Source organism: Pistacia vera, unplaced genomic scaffold (genome assembly GCF_008641045.1).
Source record: "Pistacia vera cultivar Batoury unplaced genomic scaffold, PisVer_v2 Contig501, whole genome shotgun sequence".
NCBI lineage: Eukaryota > Viridiplantae > Streptophyta > Magnoliopsida > Sapindales > Anacardiaceae > Pistacia > Pistacia vera.
In genome coordinates, this window is record NW_022196337.1 from 328,096 (window position 1) to 349,321 (window position 21,226).

At 36.3% G+C, this 21,226-nt stretch overlaps 1 protein-coding gene and 1 non-coding gene across 2 annotated transcripts; one reads left to right on the top strand and one right to left on the bottom strand.

Annotated features, from left to right (window-relative positions):
- Positions 1–889: 889 nt before the first annotated feature.
- Positions 890–995, bottom strand: LOC116105645. The gene has a single exon (XR_004124103.1). It is a non-coding gene; the product is annotated as a small nucleolar RNA R71 (small nucleolar RNA).
- A 16,684-nt stretch (positions 996–17,679) lies between these two features.
- On the top strand, positions 17,680–18,093 carry LOC116105614. The gene has a single exon (XM_031392023.1). The coding sequence runs from the start codon at positions 17,680–17,682 to the stop codon at positions 18,091–18,093; it is 414 nt and encodes a 137-aa protein (XP_031247883.1).
- The last annotated feature ends 3,133 nt before the right edge of the window (positions 18,094–21,226 follow it).

Genomic DNA, 21,226 nt, shown 5'->3' on the forward strand with positions numbered 1-21,226 from the left:
ATTAGTTTTTATTGGTATTATTTTGGCTTAATCAGTAGTAGTTAATTTTTAGTTTCTTTTTACACTTAGTTTTAATCAGTAGTTCTTTAATTAGCTTGAATTTATTTGTTTTAATTAAGGCATAACTTATTAGGATTAATTGAGTGCTTACAAATCTCTGTGTGATCGACCCTTGCATGTGCACACTATATTATAGTTGTGATTCGTATACTTGTGAGGATTAAAATTGTTCATCAAGTTTTTGGTGTCATTGGCAGGGATTTGATTTAAGTTACTCAGTTTTCTCTGATAACTTGTGCTTTAATCTTAGTTTTTTATTTAATTTCTGCTTTATTTTTGTCTAGGTTTCCTTTTTGTTTTTGCTATCTTTTGTGTTTTTAGTTAGTGAATGCAAGGTCGCCAATTGTTGGACAAAGGATTATTTCCATACATCGATAAAGTAGACATGATTGGTGGAACAAGGAAGGAACCAAAAATTTCTGAAGAATCCCCCGAATCAAGTTTTGAATTTGAAGAGAAAATGGCTAACGTACCTCGTCCTATGAAAGAGTTACACATCCTACCATTGGAACGTCACCATCTTGCATAGTTCTTAACGATACAGCAAGAAATTATGAGCTTAAACATATTCACTTTCAAATGCTTCCATCTTTTCATGGAGTAGCTTCAGAGGATCCTTTAACTTTTATTCGTGATTTTTATTCTACTATTCAGACTTTTCCTTTGCAGGGTTTGACAGAAGATCAATTACAGATGCGGTGTTTTCCATACATGTTAAAGGATGCAGCGAAGACATGGTATATGACTTTGGCTCTAGCTTCAGTTACCACATGGGGTGAAGTATACTATAAATTCATAGGTAAATTTTATTCTCATGCCAAGACTGCTGAATTGCAAGGTAAGATTGCTACTTTTACCCAAATTGAAGGTGAGCCATTCCATGAAGCTTGTGAACATTTTAAATTGTTTTTAGTTCAATGTCCACATCATAGATTTCCTTTAGAGTTGTTGAATCAATTTTTCTATGATGGACTGATACAGGCTTGTCAAGCCATAGTTGATAATGTTGCAGCTGGTGCTATGGGAGAGAAAACTGCACAAGAGACTTATGATTTGTATGAGATGCTTGGAGCCAACTCGCAGCAGAAAAGTGTTAGAGGAAAATCAAGAGGGATATATGAAGTAAATACTAACATTGATTTGGCTATGCAGGTTTCAAGATTGACCAAGCAAATAAAAACTATGTGCAACATGATGATAGGACAAGGACTAAGAAATTCCAATGAGGTATGTGCTATTTGTGGTATTGTTGGTCATGCAAATAATTTTTGTTCTTCTCGTGGAAATTTTCCAAAGTTTGTTGAGCAAGCCAATATGATGAATTCCTACAACCCAAGGCCTCATGATCCTTATTTGAATACTTATAATTTGGGTTGGAGGACCCATCCCAATTTTTCTTGGAACAACAATCAGCAACAAGTGAGCTCTAACAATCAACCGCGGAAGCCCTCATTGGAAGAGACATTGAATAATTTTATTCAAGTTTCTCAGAAAAACAAATAGAATTTTTAACAGAGATTTCAGCAACAAGAGGCATCAATTTGGAAGTTGGAGGTTCAAATAGGACATGTAGCAGGGGGTACAAGGCCATGTTCTTGGGAAATTACCAAGGCAACCTAAGCAAGCAAATGCAGTCACAGTACTGTTAGAGTAAGTGCCCTAGAGCCAATCAATTCTTGTAAGATTGACTCTGTAATAATTTTTTTTTATCAATAAAAAGGCATATTCTTCTATATTGTGTAAATCATAGTTATATATAATGATATATGTCCTTAGGATGGTAGAACTGTGACGAGGGTATCAAGTGTTTCAAATCTTGATAGTGGGAATCCTATGATCACATATAGTGGCCATTCTAGAAACATCCGTAGCCCCAGTATTATTCTGACCAAGGACACAGATAATACGGTAAGGCTATCATAGCGTTGAACGACCCTGTCGAAAGGTAGTGATTGATCTCACTTATCAAGGTTGTTTGCCGATAACCTGGTGCAACGCATGGGTGCTTGCTAGAGGCAAGTTCACTGGACAGACCCACCAGAGGATTCCATATAGATGGTAACCCCAGTGTCTATGGAATAAATCCTCTAACGGACGGTGGTACATGTGATCCTTAGACTTGAGATCACTGGAGCGCCTTGTGCACCAATTGGTGTAGTTTGACACTAACCCAACGTAGTTATATTCAGAGCTATCAATACAGTAGTGATTGACTACATTGAGAGGTGTATCGAGACTATGGTGATCGACAAAAGACTCATCACTCCTGGGTACGAGAGAAGTTATCTTATTGGGTAATTCAGTGAAGGGCAATGACACTAAATCTGTGGCCATAATGCGATTGAGTTGATGCTCAATCCAATTTATTATTCCGGTCATTGGTCCATTAACTAAATACAAACATGTCGAGGATATTTGAGGTTGACACTATTTATGTATCTAAGTCTTGATGAGATAACAAATAATGAAAGGATTTGATTGCATGGTAACCATACCATTGACAGGCTGCGGTTTCGCTAAATCCGAATCTATCGGGTGGCCATGATGCCTTGCTAGGGGCCAATCTTGGTCTGTGTGTAGTGAGACAATTAATTGGTGTTAATCGCGATACTACACACTGTCGATATGATGAGGAGCCTACGGGTCACACACTTAGAAGATAATTTAAAAATCAATTTGTGAGAAGGGTATTTTCGTCTTTCAGGACGAAAGGGTATTTTGATAATCTCATAGTGCAATTAAATTTGCTGAGGTTGTTGCCTGTATTTAATTTTAATATTAAAATTAAATTAGTGAGATAATATTTAAATATATCTATGTATATATTTAAATGAATTATTATAATTAATTGAATGTTAATATATTATTATATATTAATTGATTTTAATTATAATAATAATAAATTAATTAATTAAAATACAATAAAGGGTGTGTTTGGTTGCAAGGGTGAACTAGAGTTGGAGTCCATGGCTATTCCTAAGTGGAATAGTGTTTTAATTGTTGCACTATATAAGTGCAACTTAAAATTAAAACAAAATAAGGATTATTCAATAATAAAAAACCCTAGCCACCCTATCTCTCTTTCTCTCTCACGTTACACTCTTGTGTGAAGAAGAAAACTTTTCTTGTTCTTCTTTCTTGATTCTTGAAGCCCTTGATTGTTCTAGCAAAATAATCAATGGTTCTGCAGATTATCTTCGTGTGGACTTCCGTGAGTGTGATCCTACATTGGATCGATTAGCGAAGAATCATGTGAACAGTAGACGGTAAAGAGTAGATGGTGAACAGTAGCCGGTGAACAGTGTCCGTGTCCAAAGTCAGAGATATTCGGAGGAGCCTCCAAACGTCGGTATGAACTAAATCCTTATATGGATTTGTTTTTATACAGTTTTATTTTACGTTTCAGTTTATGCATGAAAACATTATAATCTGTACTCGGATCTTGGTTCGTGTAATTGATTGATTCATTTTAAATATTATTTTTTCCGCTGCACGAATCCGGTCAGTTACTAACAGTGGTATCGGAGCCAGGTTACCAGATTATAATGTTTAATCGTTGATTGATAACATGTATATTTGATTGATAACATGTTGATGCATAAATTGATTGTTTTTAAATCTGTAAAATTTTGTTTAATTGATCAATTGACTAATGATGTGTTGATGAGTGACTTATTGGTTGGTTGATGTCCTGGTCGAATGCTTGTGCATTCGATTTGATTTGGATCTATATCATTACGTGAAAAAACAACAAAAAGGGTTATTGTGTGATTCACTGTTTTGCAACGTCAGCCGTGGCGAAATAACACTTCGCCGCAGCGAGATGCAAAAAGTGAATCTGGCCACGGCGAAATAAAACTTCACCATGGCATGAATCTCTCTAGAACGTTTTGTGTTTTCTGGAAGTTTATGGTGTTTGCTGCGGCGAAATGCAACTATGTGTGTATGAACTTCGCCGTGGCGAACAAATTTCTTCGCCGCAGCAAGAAAGCTATTGTTCCATTTTGCTTTTCTGTTTTTCGCACAGGGGCCAAATTGCAGTTTTTAAACTTATAAAGCCAATAATAATTCTGCACATATAAGAAGGGTAATTTAATAATTCCACCCACCCAAATTCAAAATGTTAATTTTGGATGTATGCAATGTTCTTGTTTGAAATTGCATGGTGCCCGGTACATGAGCCTTAGACCTTTGGTATGTTTTTGTATTTTTTGGGTTTGTTTGTAATTTTATAAAGAAATAGGACCTGCGTGTCCTGCCTCTCTCTCTTATATCTCCATGTATTTCTTCGACTCATCTCACTCCCCTCGTATGTAACGCGAGGTTTCTATTTTATCAATGTAAATTATAATAGGTTTTTTTTTTTTTATTATAAAAATACTTTGTAATGATCGTGAAGAAGAAACGAAGGAGCTATGAAGAGGAATAACTTGAAGACCCAAGATTTACTTTTAAACCCCTAGGTTGACCCATCGATTCCTCTAGGCTCGAGGAAATCGGTTTTAGTGGGCCATGTACCAACACGTTTTATTTTGTTTAGAATGCATGCTAAAGTTGAATGTTCAATAACATGCCAAACAATGACACTCTAACAAAAATAATAATCTGGCGAGACATTAAATAAAAACCCTCAACTTAAGTATATTAAGTCACGTATGCCTTCCATCACCATAGTTTTAATTAAACCACTGTTCGTCGGAACCTTGTTCGACAAAGCAAAGGGTACACTTCTACCAGTGGGAGGTTAAAATTCATTTGCGAAGGTTGATAAACACATCATAGGCATAGTAGAGAAGTACACTCGTTATGTGTACGTGGCGACATGTAGTTTCCACTCTACTGATACTAGGAATCACACTTGAGGACGACGGCTATGTTAGAGTAGGTGCCCTAGAGCCAATCAATTATTGTAAAATTGACTCTGTAATAAATGTTTATTTATCAATAAAAGGCATATTCTTCTATATCGTGTATGTAATGATATATGTCCTTAGAATGGTAGAACTGTGATGAGGGTATCAAGTGTTTCAAATCTTGATAGTGAGAACCCTATGATCACATATGGTGGCCATTCTAGAAACGTCTGTAGCCCTAGTATTATTCTGACCAAGGACACAGATAATACGGTAAGGCCATCATAGCGTTGAACGACCCTGTCGAAAGGTAGTGATTGATCTCACTTGTCAAGGTTGTTTACCGACAACCTGGTGCAACACATGGGTGCTTGCTAGAGGTAAGTTCACTAGACAGACTCACCAGAGGATTCCATATGGATGGTTATCTATGGAATAAATCCTCTAACGGATGGTAGTGCATGTGATCCTTAGACTTGAGATCACCGGAGCGCCTTGTGCACCGATTGGTGTAGTTTGACACTAGCCTAACGCAGTTCTTTTCAGAGCTGTCAATACGGTGGTGATTGGCTGCATCAAGGAGTGTATCAAGACTATGGTGGATTGACAGAGGATTTATCACTCCCGGGTACGGGAGAAAGTTATCTCACGGCGCAATTCAGTATATGGCAATGACACTAAAACTGTGGCCACAGTGGGATTGAGTTGTTGCTCTATCCAGTTTATAATACGGGTCATTGGTCCAGAAACTGAATAAATAATATCGAGAGTAACCGAAGGTTGACACTATTTCTATGCCTTCGTCTCGTCGAGATAACGTATGATGAAAGGATCGAATTGCACGGTAACCATATCGTTGACAGGTAGCTACTTTGCTGAATCCGAATCTATCGGGTGGCCATGATGCCTTGCTAGGGGCCAATCTTGGTCTGTGTGTAGTGAGACGATTAATTGGTGTTAATCGCGATACTACACACTGCCGATATGATAAGGAGCCTACGGGTCACACACTTAGAAGATAATTTAAGAATCAATTTGTGAGAAGGGTATTTTTGTCTTTTAGGACGAAAGGGTATTTTGGTAATCTCACAATGCAATTAAATTTGCTGAGGTTGTTGCCTGTATTTAATTTTAATATTAAAATTAAATTAGTGAGATTATATTTAAATATATCTATGTATATATTTAAATGAATTATTATTATTAATTGAATGTTAATATATTATTATATATTAATTGATTTTAATTATAATAATAATTAATTAATTAAAATACCATAAAGGGTGTGTTTGGTTGCAAGGGTGAACTAGGGTTGGAGCCCATGGCTATTCCTAAGTGGAATAGGGTTTTAATTGTTGCACTATATAAATGCAACTTAAAATTAAAACATATGAAATTATTCATTGAATTAAAACCCTAGCCACCCTATCTCTCTCTCTCTCAAGAAGAAAACTTTTCTTGTTCTTCTTTCTTGATTCTTGAAGCTCTTGATTGTTCTAACAACATAATCAAGGGTTCTATAGATTATCTTCGTGTGGACTTCCGTGAGTGCGATCCTACTTTGGATCAATTGGCAAAAAATCAAATGAACAGTAGATAGTGAATAGTAATCGTGAACAGTAACCGTGAACAGTGTTCTTGTCCGAAAATCAGAGATATTCGAAGGAGCCTCCAAACATATGTAAGTATTCTAATCCTTGAATGGATTTACTTTATACAGATTTTAGTTTATAAACATGTAAACAGTATAATCTATACTCGGATCTAGGCAAAGAAAGGTAATTGATTTACCGATTGAATTTTTGTTTTCCGCTGTGTATGGTAGATCAATTACTTACAGGCTAGGCCGTTGGATTGTGTGATTGGCTTGTTAGCTTGCTTCACATTTGAGGTTGATAGTAGGAGCAATCAACTGGTGTGGATTAAGTTTTTTGGCCTACCTAATCAACCCATTTTGGCTTGTTTGCTAAAGCGAAGGTTTGAAATGAGCTAGATGGGATCTCAGTCCACTAGGAAAGCCAATGGGCTTTCCCGAGTTAATAGTGAGGGCTTTTGGCTTAAGGAAAATAGTGGGAGTAATTATTTAATAAAATGCCTTATTAAATAATGAAAATAAACATGATAATAACTTTACTTTTCTATATTGTAAATACATTTAAAATGAGCAATATCAACCTACGATCGATAATCGAGAAAGAAAACAGGTTGGATGGATCTAATTTCTCGGACTGGTATCAAAATCTTCGAATTGTACTGAAGTCCGAAAAGAAATTATATATCCTTGACAAGCCTTATTTGGCTGAGCCTGATCTTGATGCCACTCAGGAAGTAAAGGAAACTTACCAAAGGTTCCTTGACGATGTTGATACTGTTCAATGTCTTATGTTAGCATCGATGACACCTGAGCTGCAAAAGCAGCATGAGAATATGGACGTTGTTGCCATAATTCTTCACCTCAAGGAGCTTTTTGAAGGAAATGCTCGACATGAGAGATACAAGGTGTCGAGTGCATTGTTTAGAAGTCACATGACTGAGTGAGCCCAAGTTGGTCCTCATGTGCTCAAGATGATTGGGTACATAGAGAGGCTTGAGACTTTGGGATTTGGGTTGGATGCAGAATTACAAGTGGATTTAGTTCTGCAATCCTTACCTAATACTCTTTCATCGTTCATAATAAACTTCAATATGAACACCATGATGAAACCTCTGTCAGAGCTTTTAAACATGCTAAGGATTGTAGAGCAGGACATGAAAAAGTCCAAGCCCGTTTTACTAGTTGTTGCCAGTAAAGGAAATAGTAAGGGCAAGGGAAAGGCCAAGGCCAATCCCAAGCCCAAGCCCAAGCCCAAAGGACAGGATGCTCTCATGCCTGAGGGTGGCGTTGGGAAAGGTGGGAAGGTAGTCTGCTTCTATTGTGGCAAGCCTGGCCACTAGAGGAAACACTGCAAGGCTTTCCTCACGAATAAGAAGAAGTCAGATGCTTCGACTTCAGGTATGTACATGATTGAGATTAACTTCTCTCCTTCAACATCTTGGGTTATTGACACATGATATGGTACTCACATTTGTACTGGTGTGCAAGGACTAAGGCAGAGTAGATTGCTTGCCAAGGGAGAAGTGGACCTACAAGTTGGAAATGGAGCACTTTTGGCTGTATTAGCTATAAGGACTTATTGTTTGTCTTTGCCTACATGCTTATTATTAGAACTCAAAGACTGTTATTTTGTACCTGTGTTTTGAAATTTCTAATGGATTGTTGTCCTTTAGTTTGGATGGTATTCTATTTGGAATTGCAAGGTTATATAACAGATTATATGTTCTTGATTTAAACAATAAGGATATTCTCAACATTGAAACTAAGAAAGCTAAACATAGCGATCAAAACCATACATACCTCTGGCATTGTAGATTGGGTCATGTTAATTAGACCTGCATTGCAAAACTTCAAAGGGATGGAGTTTTAGACCCTTTTGACTTCTAGTCATTTGAGGTATGCGAGTCATGCCTTCTAGGCAAGATGACCAAGTCATCTTTCACAGGACAAAGTGAAAGGGCTACTGAACTATTAGGCATCATCCATAGTGATGTATGTGACCCACTAACAGTTGAAGCCAGAAGTGGATATTCTTACTTCATCACATTTACTGATGATTTCAGTATATATGGTTATATCTACCTCATGAGACATAAATCTGAAGCCTTTGATAAGTTCAAAGAATTCAAGAATGAAGTACAAAATATGTTGGGCAAAAGTATTAAGGCTCTTCGGTCAGATCGAGGAGGTGAATACTTGAAGGAATGTGGGATAATGTCACAACTCACCCCTCCGTATACACCCCAGCACAATGGAGTGTTTGAGAGGAGGAATATGACCTTACTTGACATGGTTAGGTCTATGGTGAGTTTTAGTGATCTACCTGTATCATTTTGGGGTTATGTCCTAGAGACTACGACTCATGTATTGAACTATGTGCCGTTAAAGTCCGTAGATAAGACTCCATATGAACTATGGAGTGGGCGAAAGCCCAACTTGTCTTATCTAAGGATTTGGGGTTGTGAAGCTTATGTCAAGAAATTGACTTCGAATAAGTTAGGCCCAAAATTTGAGGGATGCATTTTTGTGGGGTATCCCAGGGAAACCAAAGGGTACTATTTCTACCACCCAGAAGAGTGCAAAATTTTTGTCGCTCATACTGGTGTTTTCCTAGAAAAGGAATTTTTCCTAAGAAATACTAGTGGGAGAAAAGTAGAACTTGATGAAGTTCTAGAACCACAAGATACATTAGACCAAGGGCGGGAATGTATGCCACAAGAGGTGGTTAAACATCGTGAGGAGCTCACTCCACAATTTGTGGATCAAAGTGAACCACCTCAAGTAGCACAAGAGCTATGTAGATCTGGGAGAGTACGCCATGAGCCATAGAGATACGGTTATCTCGTGACTCAACATGGTGACGTACTAGTCTACCAAGACGATGAACCCAGAACCAACGAAAACGCTATATCAGACCCAGATTTCGTTAAATGGCTTGAAGCCATGAAATCTGAGATGGACTCCATGTACCAGAACCAAGTATGGTCTCTGGTGGAACCACCTAAAGGGGTAAAACCCATAGGGTGTAAATGGGTCTTCAAGAAAAAGTCTGACATGGATGGTAAGGTGCACACTTATAAGGCACGATTGGTTGCCAAAGGTTTCCAACAAATTCATGGTATTGAATATGAAGAAACCTTTTCGCCAGTTGCCATGATTAAATCCATCCGGATTATGCTTGCGATTGCAGCATATCATGATCATGAGATTTGGCAAATGGATGTCAAAACGGCTTTCCTAAATGGTAACCTTGAAAAGGATGTGTATATGACACAACCCGATGGTTTCGTTCTTGATAGTCAAGCTGATAAGGTACGCAAGTTGTAGAGATCCATTTATGGACTCAAGCAAGCTTCAAGGAGCTAGAACATTCGTTTCGATGAAGCCGTAAAAGAATTTGGTTTTATCAAGAACGAAGATGAGCCTTGTGTTTACAAGAAAGTGAGTGGGAGCATAGTGGCATTCCTAGTGTTGTATGTCGATGACATACTTCTGATCGGGAATGATATACCAAACTTGCAGTCAGTAAAGACTTGGTTATCCAAGTGCTTATCCATGAAGGACTTAGGAGAAGTAACCTACTTCCTCGGAATAAAGATCTACCGAGATAGATCACGTAGGTTGCTTGGCCTAAGTTAGAGTACGTACATTGACAAGGTACTGAAGAGATTCAGTATCGAAGAATCCAAGAAGGGATTTCTTCCCATGTCACATGGTGTCTATCTCTCTAAGGATATGTATCCTAAAACACACAATGAGAGAGATAGAATGAAGAGGATCCCATATGCATCAACAATTGGATCCATCATGTATGCCATGTTGTGTACTCGGATTGATGTCTCATGTGCATTGAGTACTTGTAGTAAATATCAATCAGATCCAGGTGAGTGTCACTGGATAGCTGTTAAGAACATCCTAAAGTACCTGAAGAGGACTAAGGACATGTTCTTGATTTATGGAGCGGAAGATGAGCTCACTGTAAGAGGATACAATGATGCTAGTTTCCAAACAGATAAAAATGATTATCGACCGCAATCAGGGTTTGTATTTTGTCTCAATGGGGGTGCAGTGAGCTGGAAGAGCTCCAAACAAAGAACTATAACGGACTCTACAATGGAGGCTGAGTATATTGCATTATCTGATGCGGCCAAGGAGGCAGTTTGGATTAAGAAGTTTATCACTAAATTTGGTGTGGTTTCCACGATTGTTGATCCGATAGATGTCTATTGTGACAACAATCGAGCAATCGCTCAAGCAAAGGAACCACAGTCTCACCAGAAGTCCAGACACATACTCATACGTTTTCATCGCATCAGAGAAATGGTTGAGAGGAAGGATATACAGATCTATAAAGTACATACTGATGACAATCTCGCCGATCCACTGACAAAGCCTCTGTCGCAGTAGAAGCATGAAAAACACTTAAGGTCATTTGGTATTAAATACATGAATGATTGGCTATAGTGCAAGTGGGAGATTGTTAGAGTAGATGCCCTAGAGCCAATCAATTATTGTAGAATTGACTCTTTGTAATAATGTTCATTAATCAATAAAAGGCATTTTATTCTATATCGCGTAAATCATTATTATTGCAATATGTATTGATATATGTCCTTAGAATGGTAGAGCCGTGACGAGGGTATCAAGTGTTTCAAATCTTGATAGTGAGAACCCTATGAGCACATATGGTGGCCATTCTAGAAACGTCCGTAGCCCCAGTATTATTCTGAACTAAGGGCACAGATAATACGGTAAGGCTATCATAGTGTTGAACGACCCTGTCGAAAGGCAGTGACTGATCTCACTTGTCAAGGTTGTTTGCCGACAACTTGGGTGCACAGATGTGCTTGCTAGAGGCAAGTTCACTGGACAGACCCACAGAGGATTCCATATGGATGGTAACCCTAGTGTCTATGGATAATCCTCTAACGGACGGTGGTGCATGTGATCCTTAACTTGAGATCACCGGAGCGCCTTGTGCACCAATTGGTGTAGTTTGACACTAGCCCAACGTAGTTCTATTCAGGCTATCAATACAGTAGTGATTGACTACATTGAGAGGTGTATCGAGACTATGGTGGATCGACAAAGGACTCATCACTTCTGAGTACGGGAGAATTATCTCACTGGGTAATTCAGTAAATGGTAATGACCAATCTGTGGCTACAGTGGGATTGAGTTAATGCTCATTCAATTTATTATTCCGGTCATTGGTCCATTAACGAAATACAAACATGATGGATATCTGAGGTTGACACTATTTCTGTACCTAGTCTCGATGAGATAACAAATGATGAAAGGATTTATTGCATGGTAACCATACCGTTGATAGGCTGCAGTTTCGCTTTATCCGAATCTATCGAGTGGCCATGATGCCTTGCTAGGGCCATCTTGGTCTGTGTGTAGTAGACAATTAACTGGTATTATCGCGATACACACATTGCCGATATGATGGAAGCCTACGGGTCACACACCTAGAAGATAATTTAAGAATCAATTTTTGAAAAGGTATTTTGTCTTTTAGGACGAAAGGGATTTTGGTAATCTCACAATGCAATTAAATTTTTGCTGAGGTTGTTGCCTGTGTTTAATTTTAATATTAAAATTAAATTAGTGAGATTATATTTAAATATATCTATGTATATATTTAAATGAATTATTATTATTAATTGAATGTTAATATATTATTATATATTAATTGATTTTAATTATAATAATTAATTAATTAATTAAAATGCCATAAAGGGTGTGTTTGGTTGCAAGCGTGAACTAGGGTTGGAGCCCATGACCATTTCTAAGTGGAATAGGGTTTTAATTGTTGCACTATATAAGTGCAACTTAAAATTAAAACAAAATAAGGATTATTCAATAATAAAAAAACCCTAGCCACCCTCTCTCTCTCTCTCTCTCTCTCTCTCACGTTACACTATTGTTTGAAGAACAAAACTTTTTTGTTCTTCTTGCTTGATTCTTGAAGCCCTTGATTGTTCTAGCAAAATAATCAAGGGTTCTGCGGATTATCTTCATGTGGACTTTTGTGAGTGCGATCCTACATTGGATCGATCAACGAAGAATCACGTGAACAATAGATGGTGAACAGTAGACGATGAACAGTAACAGTGAATAGTATATGGTGAACAGTGTTCATGTCCGAAGTCAAAGATATTCAGAGGAGCCTCCAAACATCGGTATGAACTAAATCCTTGTATGGATTCGCTTTTATACAATTTTATTTTACGTTTCAGTTTATGCATGAAAACGTTATAATTTGTACTTGGATCTTGGTTCGTGTAATTGATCGATTCGTTTTAAATATTACGTTTTTTCGTTGTGCGAATCTGATCAGTTACTAACAAGTACTACGAAATGGTAAGGTAATTAATAAAGAAATTAATTCTGAGACTAATGTGAATTTAAATGATGATGCAGGGGAAGATAGAGCTAAGGAGAAGCAACCAAGCGTAGCCATTCAAAATGAGGAGATTAGTCCCATCGTTGCTCCGCCAAAGCCTTATGTTCCACCTATTCCTTTTCCAAGCCGATTGAAGAAAAGAAAATGGGATAAGTCATTCTCTGAAATTTATAATATCTAGTCTAAAGTTAATGTGAACTTACCCTTGCTTGACATGATTAGGAACTTACCTGCCCACGCAAAGTTTTTCAAAGAGCTGACCACATGTAAGCGTAAGAATGACCCTCATGAAACAGTTAGTGCGGTGCTACAGAGTAGATTACCACCCAAACTGAAAGATTCTGAGAGTTTTATTATCAGCATTACTATTGGTATAAAAAGGAAAGGCAAGCTATGTTGGATTTGGGTGCAAGCATCAACCTGATGCCTTATTCGATTTATCATCAATTGGGATTGGGAGAGCTGAAGCCTACAACAATGACTCTACAATTAGCTGACCTTTCAGTGAAAATATCCAAGAGGTATTGTAGAGGACATTTTAGTTCAAATTGATAAATTGATTGTTCCTGTAGATTTTGTGGTGTTAGATATGGAGACACCGTCAAAGTTCGACAATGAATTGCCCATTTTGCTTGGACATCTGTTCATGGCCACAACAAATACAATTATTGATGTGCAAAATGGAAAACTCAAAATGACGGTTCTTGATCAAAATGTGGAATTTTCAATTCTTTGTATTCTCCTTCTAAACCTAATGAGTGTTTTCTTGTTGATTCTATGGATCCAATTATTTTCTCTAGTATTTTGCAGGTTGAGACAAAAGATAAAGTAGAGTTGGCTTTGGCTGCAGAGGATAATGAATTTGTTGATAAAGAAGCAAAGGAATATTTAGAGGCCATAGATAGCACAATACCAAAGATGTCTAATGTTAAGTTGAGGAAGCCTCCTTGAACCAAAGACTGCGTATTCTGTCTAACCTAGACATTAAATGAAGCGCTTCTTGGGAGGCAACCCAAGCTTTTTCTTTGAACTTTTTCTTTAATTTAATTTATGGTTTCATTTTCTTTTGTTTTCCAAGTGTTTTCGTTGTTTTGTTTCAGGTTATTTTGCTGTATTTTATGGTTTAGTTGCTTTGCAAGAAAAGAGCTTCATGCCACAACATAAAATATTTAAGCTGTGGCATAGCAAGGAAGAGACATAAGGCAATTTAGGTAGAAACCTGATGTCGCGGCGTAATGAAAATGGCACCGTGGCACCACATAGGTTTTGATGATGTCTATAAAAGGGGGTAACTTTCTCTTTCCTTCTCTGTTTTTCCTTTCTAATTGTTACACTGAGGACAATGTAGGCGTTAGGTTGGGGGTCGGGAAGTTCTCTTTTCCTAAAATTTCTTAATTGATTTTTTTTTTAATTTTTGTGAATTTTTTTTAGATTTGGTGTGTTTTTATGTTATTTTTAATTAAGTGTGTTTCACCTTTTCTGAATTAATTTATATGTCAATGACATGGGCATTTAGAACAAGTCAAATTTTACTTTAGTTTAGGAATAATTCTGAATGTTGGTTTTGCATAAGTTTGAGACCCTCAAGAATGTGGTTTGTGAGGTTGGTTAGTTTTGGCATTTAGGGATGTTTTGTGTGTGATTTTCCTATGACATTTTTGAGATCCCCAAATTCTAGAACCTATTTGATGACCACTTGAGGCGAAATCCAAGACAACACATGATTGAAGAAATAATTTAGGCCATCTTTGGATTGTTTGTGCCTTTCCAACCAACCCTATATTTTATTATCTCTTGTCACCATTTTGTGCCGATATTGAATTTATATTAGCCTTGATTTTCTTTCATTTATCCCACAATAACATACCCTTTTAACCCTTAAACACACAACTCTACCCATGATTTTTAAGAGGATTTAATCTGAATTTATGCAAAGTGAGAGTGTTTCTGTGTGGGTTAGAGTGTTATCCTAAAAAAATTCTGGAGGGTATTCAAAAGAATGCGTTGGGGGTTGTGGTTTGTTGTGAATATCAAGGTAAAAAGGGGAAGATTGTAATATCCATGCTTCCTAACAGTAGTTTCATTCAAAAAAACAAAAAATCTAAAAAATCTTAAAAAAAGGAAGAAAAAAAAAAAAAAAAAAGGAATGAATCAAATAATTATGGAAAGTGTGTAAAAGCAAATGCGGTAAGGAAGAGAGACGTAACAAAGGCTTGGGAAATTTAGAGAGAATGTGATATGCTTTGAGCGATTTTGTTGCAAATAAGTAAGATTAATCCTCTTATTTTGTTGATTCCTTTCCATTCTTTCATAACCAAATACCTTAGCCTAAACATTACAAGCTCAATAAAGTCCTAATGATCTAAAGTTATGTGATTGTTCTATATTAGTGGAGAGTGGTTTGAAAAGTAGGCCTATGGAGTTTGTGTTTACAAAATTTTACTCATATTTCATAGTTATTGGGATCAATTTTTTGTCTATAGATGTTGCCTATGGAATTATTTTTGGTGTTAGGATTGACAGATTGTGGATTGATGGATGTTAGAGAGTTGAGAACAAAGGTGAGATTGATGTTTAGGATGTTCCTAGATCTGAGGTGAAGTTTGATTATTCTATATGTTGTGTGTATGCGATTTGTGAGACACTTATATGAATTAGTTTGGAAAAATTTTGTTTTATTTTTATTTTATGTGTAAGTGTTTATGTGTTAGTAGATTTGTTGGATGTTTGTGGGTAACATCACTATAAATCCTCACGAGACTATAACTCATCCACAAAGGGGACCTAGGGGTTTAAAGGCTTATTGCATATGCTAAATGCAATCGTGTCAACCTACGGAAATGGTTTAGGTTAGGTTAGTAGAACTAGATTTTAGATCACTTCGGTTGCTAGGGACTAGCAAGAAGTTGGTTGGGGGTTGCGATGAGTGCTTGGAAGTGCATTCATACTTAGTTATTTTAAGGGTATTTTGTGAGGGAATTAGGTTTAATTGGTTAATTTTACTTAATATCTGTATCTCTTTTGTTTCTAGAATCACGGGTATGTTTTGAGAATTTTCGAGTGTTTAGGTGCTGAAAAATGAGATTTTCAAACATGGACATTGAAGATGAAAGAATCATAAGCGTGTAGGAACAAACAGTTTGAGAATCGGAGCTCAAATAAAGAAGTTATGGATTTTTTAAGATTGTTCGCCGAGCAGAACTATTCCTACGCTGTAGCAGAACTATTCCCATGCCACATATAAAATTGCAAAATGGACAGAAACTTCATGCCGCAATGCCAATAAATCATGCCACGACGCAATGCGGGAAATTTATGTTCGAAAATTTTTCTACTAGAACATGCTGCATGAAAATGATCATAACTTGAGCTACACAACTCTGATTGACCTAGTTCTGGTGGCGTTTTAAAGATAAGAGATAGAGATACAATTTTTTTGCTGATCATGGCCTAGTTAGACATGGAATATGGTTAAAAATGGAGACAAAGTTACATTAGTGCTTGGAGATGGGCATATTTGTTATTATGCGTTTTTAATTGAAGTATAACTTTTTGCCATAATACCCTCACAACTTTAATATTATAAATAGATGTCCTTAGCAATATTTTAGGGAGCTAGGGTTTATGATATCAAATAAAATTAGGAAGAGGCAAGGAGAGGAGATCTTACCTAGGGTTTCATCTTCTTCTTCTTGTACTTAATGGTTTTCAAGATTTAGAGGTTTGATTTCCTTATGCTCATGTGCAACTAAATACTTTTCTAGGGATCTAATGTAGCCTAATTAGAAGGTTTTATGTCTTTATTAATTCTATTTGTCTTATCAATCCATTACAATTCTAGTTTTATTCATTATCCTTTATTCAATCTTTAGTTGATGTTATTGCTTGATCACCTTTAATGTTAATTAATTGACTGTGTGAGACAAGGTTAGAGTACACACCCTAGTTAATCTTGAATAGCTCGTGTGAATGAATGATTAGTATTTTGTGCATACGCCCTGACAGAATGCTAATTGGTTCATGATTTCTTGAATGATTAGTATCTGTGCATATGCCTTGATAGATGCACCTTTATTCATGATTTTGAGTGCTCTTGTGTTTAATGGGTTTTTAATCATTAGGCTAGACTATATGCCCTAGCTAGTCTCGTGTTAAAGATACTAGGTTAATCCCAAACACGTTACGATAATACCTTAACTATGTGAGTGCGAACCCTAGAAATTGGATTGTGATAACAATAGTTTGATAGTTGGCATAAAACTGGATTATTATGGTGAAATTGGATACATAGGTTGTAGTTCATTGGTTCTTAAATTAGTTTTTATTGCTGTTATTTTGGCTCAGTCAGTAGTAGTTAATTTTTAGTTTCTTTTTACACTTAGTTTTAATCAATAGTTCTTTAATTAGCTTGAATTTATTTGTTTTGATTAAGGCATAGCTTATTAGGATTAATTGAGTGCTTACAAATCTCTGTGGGATCGACCCTTGCTTGTGGACACTATATTATAGTTGTGATTCGTATACTTGCGAGGATTAAAATTGTTCATCACTATTCCGAGAGTACGAATTATTTGAGATAAAAACTGAAGAAAGCATCACCGCATCTATAAAAGGTTCTCAAACTTGGTGAACAGTCTCAAAGGTCTTGGAAAGAGATTTGAGACACTTGAGTTGGTAAAGAAAGTGCTACGATCATTGCCAAAGAGCTGGACAATGAAGGTCACAGACATAAAAGAATCAAAGGATATCATCAAGAGCAAATGGATGAGTTAATTGGAAGTTTGCTAACTTTTGAGATGAAGAGAACACCAAAGGAAGAAGAAAGCAAACCAAAGAGGGAAATTGCCCTCAAGACAATCAATGAAGAAGAGGAAGATGATTCCTCTATGGAAGAAGATGAAACCAATTTCTTGGCTAAAAGATTCACCAAATTTCTTGCAAGAAACAAAAGGTTCAAAGGAAGGAGCTTCCAAAAGTTCAAAGCAAGAAATGATGAAGATAAGGGAAAATCAGAGATAATTTGCCATGAATGCAAGAAACTGGGCCATATTCGACAAGATTGTCCTCAAATCAAATGGAAAAAGAAGGACAAAAAGGATAAGCAATATAAAAAGAAGGTTCTTGCTGCCACATGGATTGGCAATGATGACTCTAGTGAAAAGCGATTCAAATGAGGAGTAAGTCAACCTTTGTCTTATGGTGAAGGAGAGTGATTCGAACGAGGACTCAGAATATGAGGTAAATGAATATGAGCACTACACTTTTGATGAATTGATATGTGCATTTGAGTCATTAATGGAAGAGTTTGAAAAGATTTCTTCAATAAACAGTTTTTCAAAGAAACAAGCATGCATTTTGAAAAATGAGCATGAAAAACTCTTGAGTGATCATGAAAAGCTCAAAAGGATTTTGAGTGTGTTTCAATTGAGAAAAATTCTTTGATTAAAGAAATTGATGCTTTGAAAGTATCTTGTGAAAAACTCAAAAGGAGACATTGGTTTAAAAAATTAACTTGAAAAGACAAAGGGAATTTTAAGCAAAATTCAATTTGGGAAGTAAACGACTTGATGAAATGCTTGCTTTACAAGGATGTGCATTTAACAAAGAAGGTTTGGGTTATAAAAAAATTTCAAATGAAAAACCTTTTAACAAATCTTATAAATCTTCCACTAAATCAAAAGCATTTCATAGGAAATGTTGTTTTTACAAGTACATTGGTCATAGCACATATACATGTCCAGAAAGGGCAAACCTTTTGTGGTAAAAAGGGTTTGGATTCCTAAGGGAATGATTAAGCCTAACTCCCTTGGACCCAAGGCTATTTGGGTGCCAAAAAGTGCATAAAGGTATTTATTGTGTAGGTATGTCTTAAAGCAAAGAAGCAAGGATCAATCAAGTGGTACTTTGATAGTGGATGCTTAAGACACATAACAAGAGATAAGAGCTTGTTCACAATGTTGAAGCCAAAGGATTGAGCAAATGTTTGTTTTGTGACAACTCAAAAGGAAGAGTCATTAGCATTAACTCTATCGATAACAAGTCTCTAACTATAAATGATGTGTTGCTTGTTGATGGATTGAAGCATAACTTGTTGTGCATTTGTCAATTGAGTGATAAAGGTTTTAAAATTGTTTTTCAATCCATAAGGATTGCATTTAAGGGTTATAGACATTCAAATGTGTACATTGTTGACCTAAGTGACATAGCATCCAAAGAACTTTGTCTTTTGTTTACAAAAGAGGAAGATAGTTGGTTGTGACATAGAAGGTTAGGTCATGCTAGCATGGATGTCATTGCAACACTTTCTAAAAAGGATTTAGTAAATGGTTTGCCTAAACTTGTTTTCAAAAGAGATCATATTTGTGATGCATGTGTAAAAGGCTGTTGCATGTGGATTTGTATGGTTCCATAAGGACAACTAGTCTAGGAGGTAAGTATTATTGCTTTGTGATGATTGATGATTTCTCACACTTTACATGGGCACTATTTATTACACAAAAAAAATGATGCTTTCAAATCATTCTTACACTTGATTAGGAAATTGAAAAACCAAGTAGGTTGTGCAATTGCATGCATTAGGAATGATCATGGAAAATAATTTGAAAACACGGATTTTGAATCATATTGCAATGATCATGGCATTGAGCATAATTTTTCTACACTTAGCACTCTTCAACAAAACGGAGTTGCTAAGAGGAGAAATAGAGTTTTGGTAGAAATGGCTAGGACCATGTTGTGTGAACATGACTTACCTAGATACTTTTAGGCAGAAGCAGTCAACACTTCATGTGTTAGTGTTTTAATCAAAGATAAACGCAACAGAATACAAAAATTTACCGATTAAACACTATAAGCCCTAAAATCCAAATATGAGTATAACGATGTTTATATGCTACAAATCAATCAAGATCCATGAATGATTTAGAATCTTACCTACGTTTGGAGGCTCCACCTCTTTTTCAGGATCCGGATGATAAACGCTCACGAACCAAGTGTAGGAATGAACCAATGGTATCCACACAAAGGCAAGATTCAATACAAGAGATTTACTAGATCGATTGTGTAGCCTAAAGAAGATGAGTGAGAGCAGGGTTGAGAGAAAAAATTCTATCAATGAACCTATGCTCTCCACGGCCAAGAGAAGAGAAATGAGAGTGATGTTTGATTTTTAGGGAAAAGTGCCCTTTTATAGGGTTGCCCTAAAAATCCCTTGAAGGGTTATTTACCAAAATGCCCTTCCACTAATTAAATCATTAGTGTCCATGATTCCGAAATAAAATCATATCTCGGGTATTGAGTCGTTATTATTTTTATCATTTAATAACAATCTTTCAATATTTAAAACATTTATACATTGATATATACATTTAAATATTAAGGGTTTATTTATTTACCAGGTTTCTAGACTAGTCTACAGAGAAACTTGGGTACCAGGTTAGCATTCAGTACAACTTACCACCCACAGACAGATGGCCAAACTAAGAGAACCAATCAGGTGCTTGAGGACATAGATGGAATTTCATAGAAAGTGCAAGGGCAAAATGGGAATACATGCTCATATTATTTGATATAAGGCTTCATTTGAAGAAACCCTAACATACCTTCAGCCCTTGTTCACGCCACCTTTACCCCATTTTCTCTCAATTTTCTTCACTAAATTTCAAGGGGAAATATAGGATTTGGCTTAGATTTTCATAGATTTTCAATCCTAAAGCACCCAAAGCTAAGATTCTAGCACAAGGAGTGTGATTAAACTTTAAAGTTTTAAATTCTTATGGTTTTTATATGATCTAGGTCCAAGAGGAAGAGAGTTTTTAGCAAAAAGAAGTGATCTCACACATTCAAGGTAAGAAAACCTAATTTTAGCCTTGATTTGAGCAAGACTTATGTTGAATGAATTTTTGCATGTTTGTATATGATGATATGAGAGAATTATTGGCTGTTTTTTGATGTTTAATGATGTATAATTTCCAGCCATGAGAAGTAGTGTATGAGTATGTGATGAATTGGTGGAATTATGGAAGAATTAGTGATGAAATTTTGAAGTGTAGAGAATTGTTGAAAATGGCCAGGTTTAATACTAAAGTTAGTGAGTTTTTTGCTGACATTTTGGTGGGATTAGAGAGATGTGGAAGTGTAGCCAACTTAGTAGTTGTATGTGCATATGAAGTGTTTGATGAAAATCTAAAGAGAAAATGCATGCATGAGTTGGCTAAACCCTAATGAAGAAAGGGTTAGAGAAAGGCAAGAATTGAAGTAGGAAGATTATGTTTGGGCTTAACCAAGTGTAAATATTAGTATTCAAGA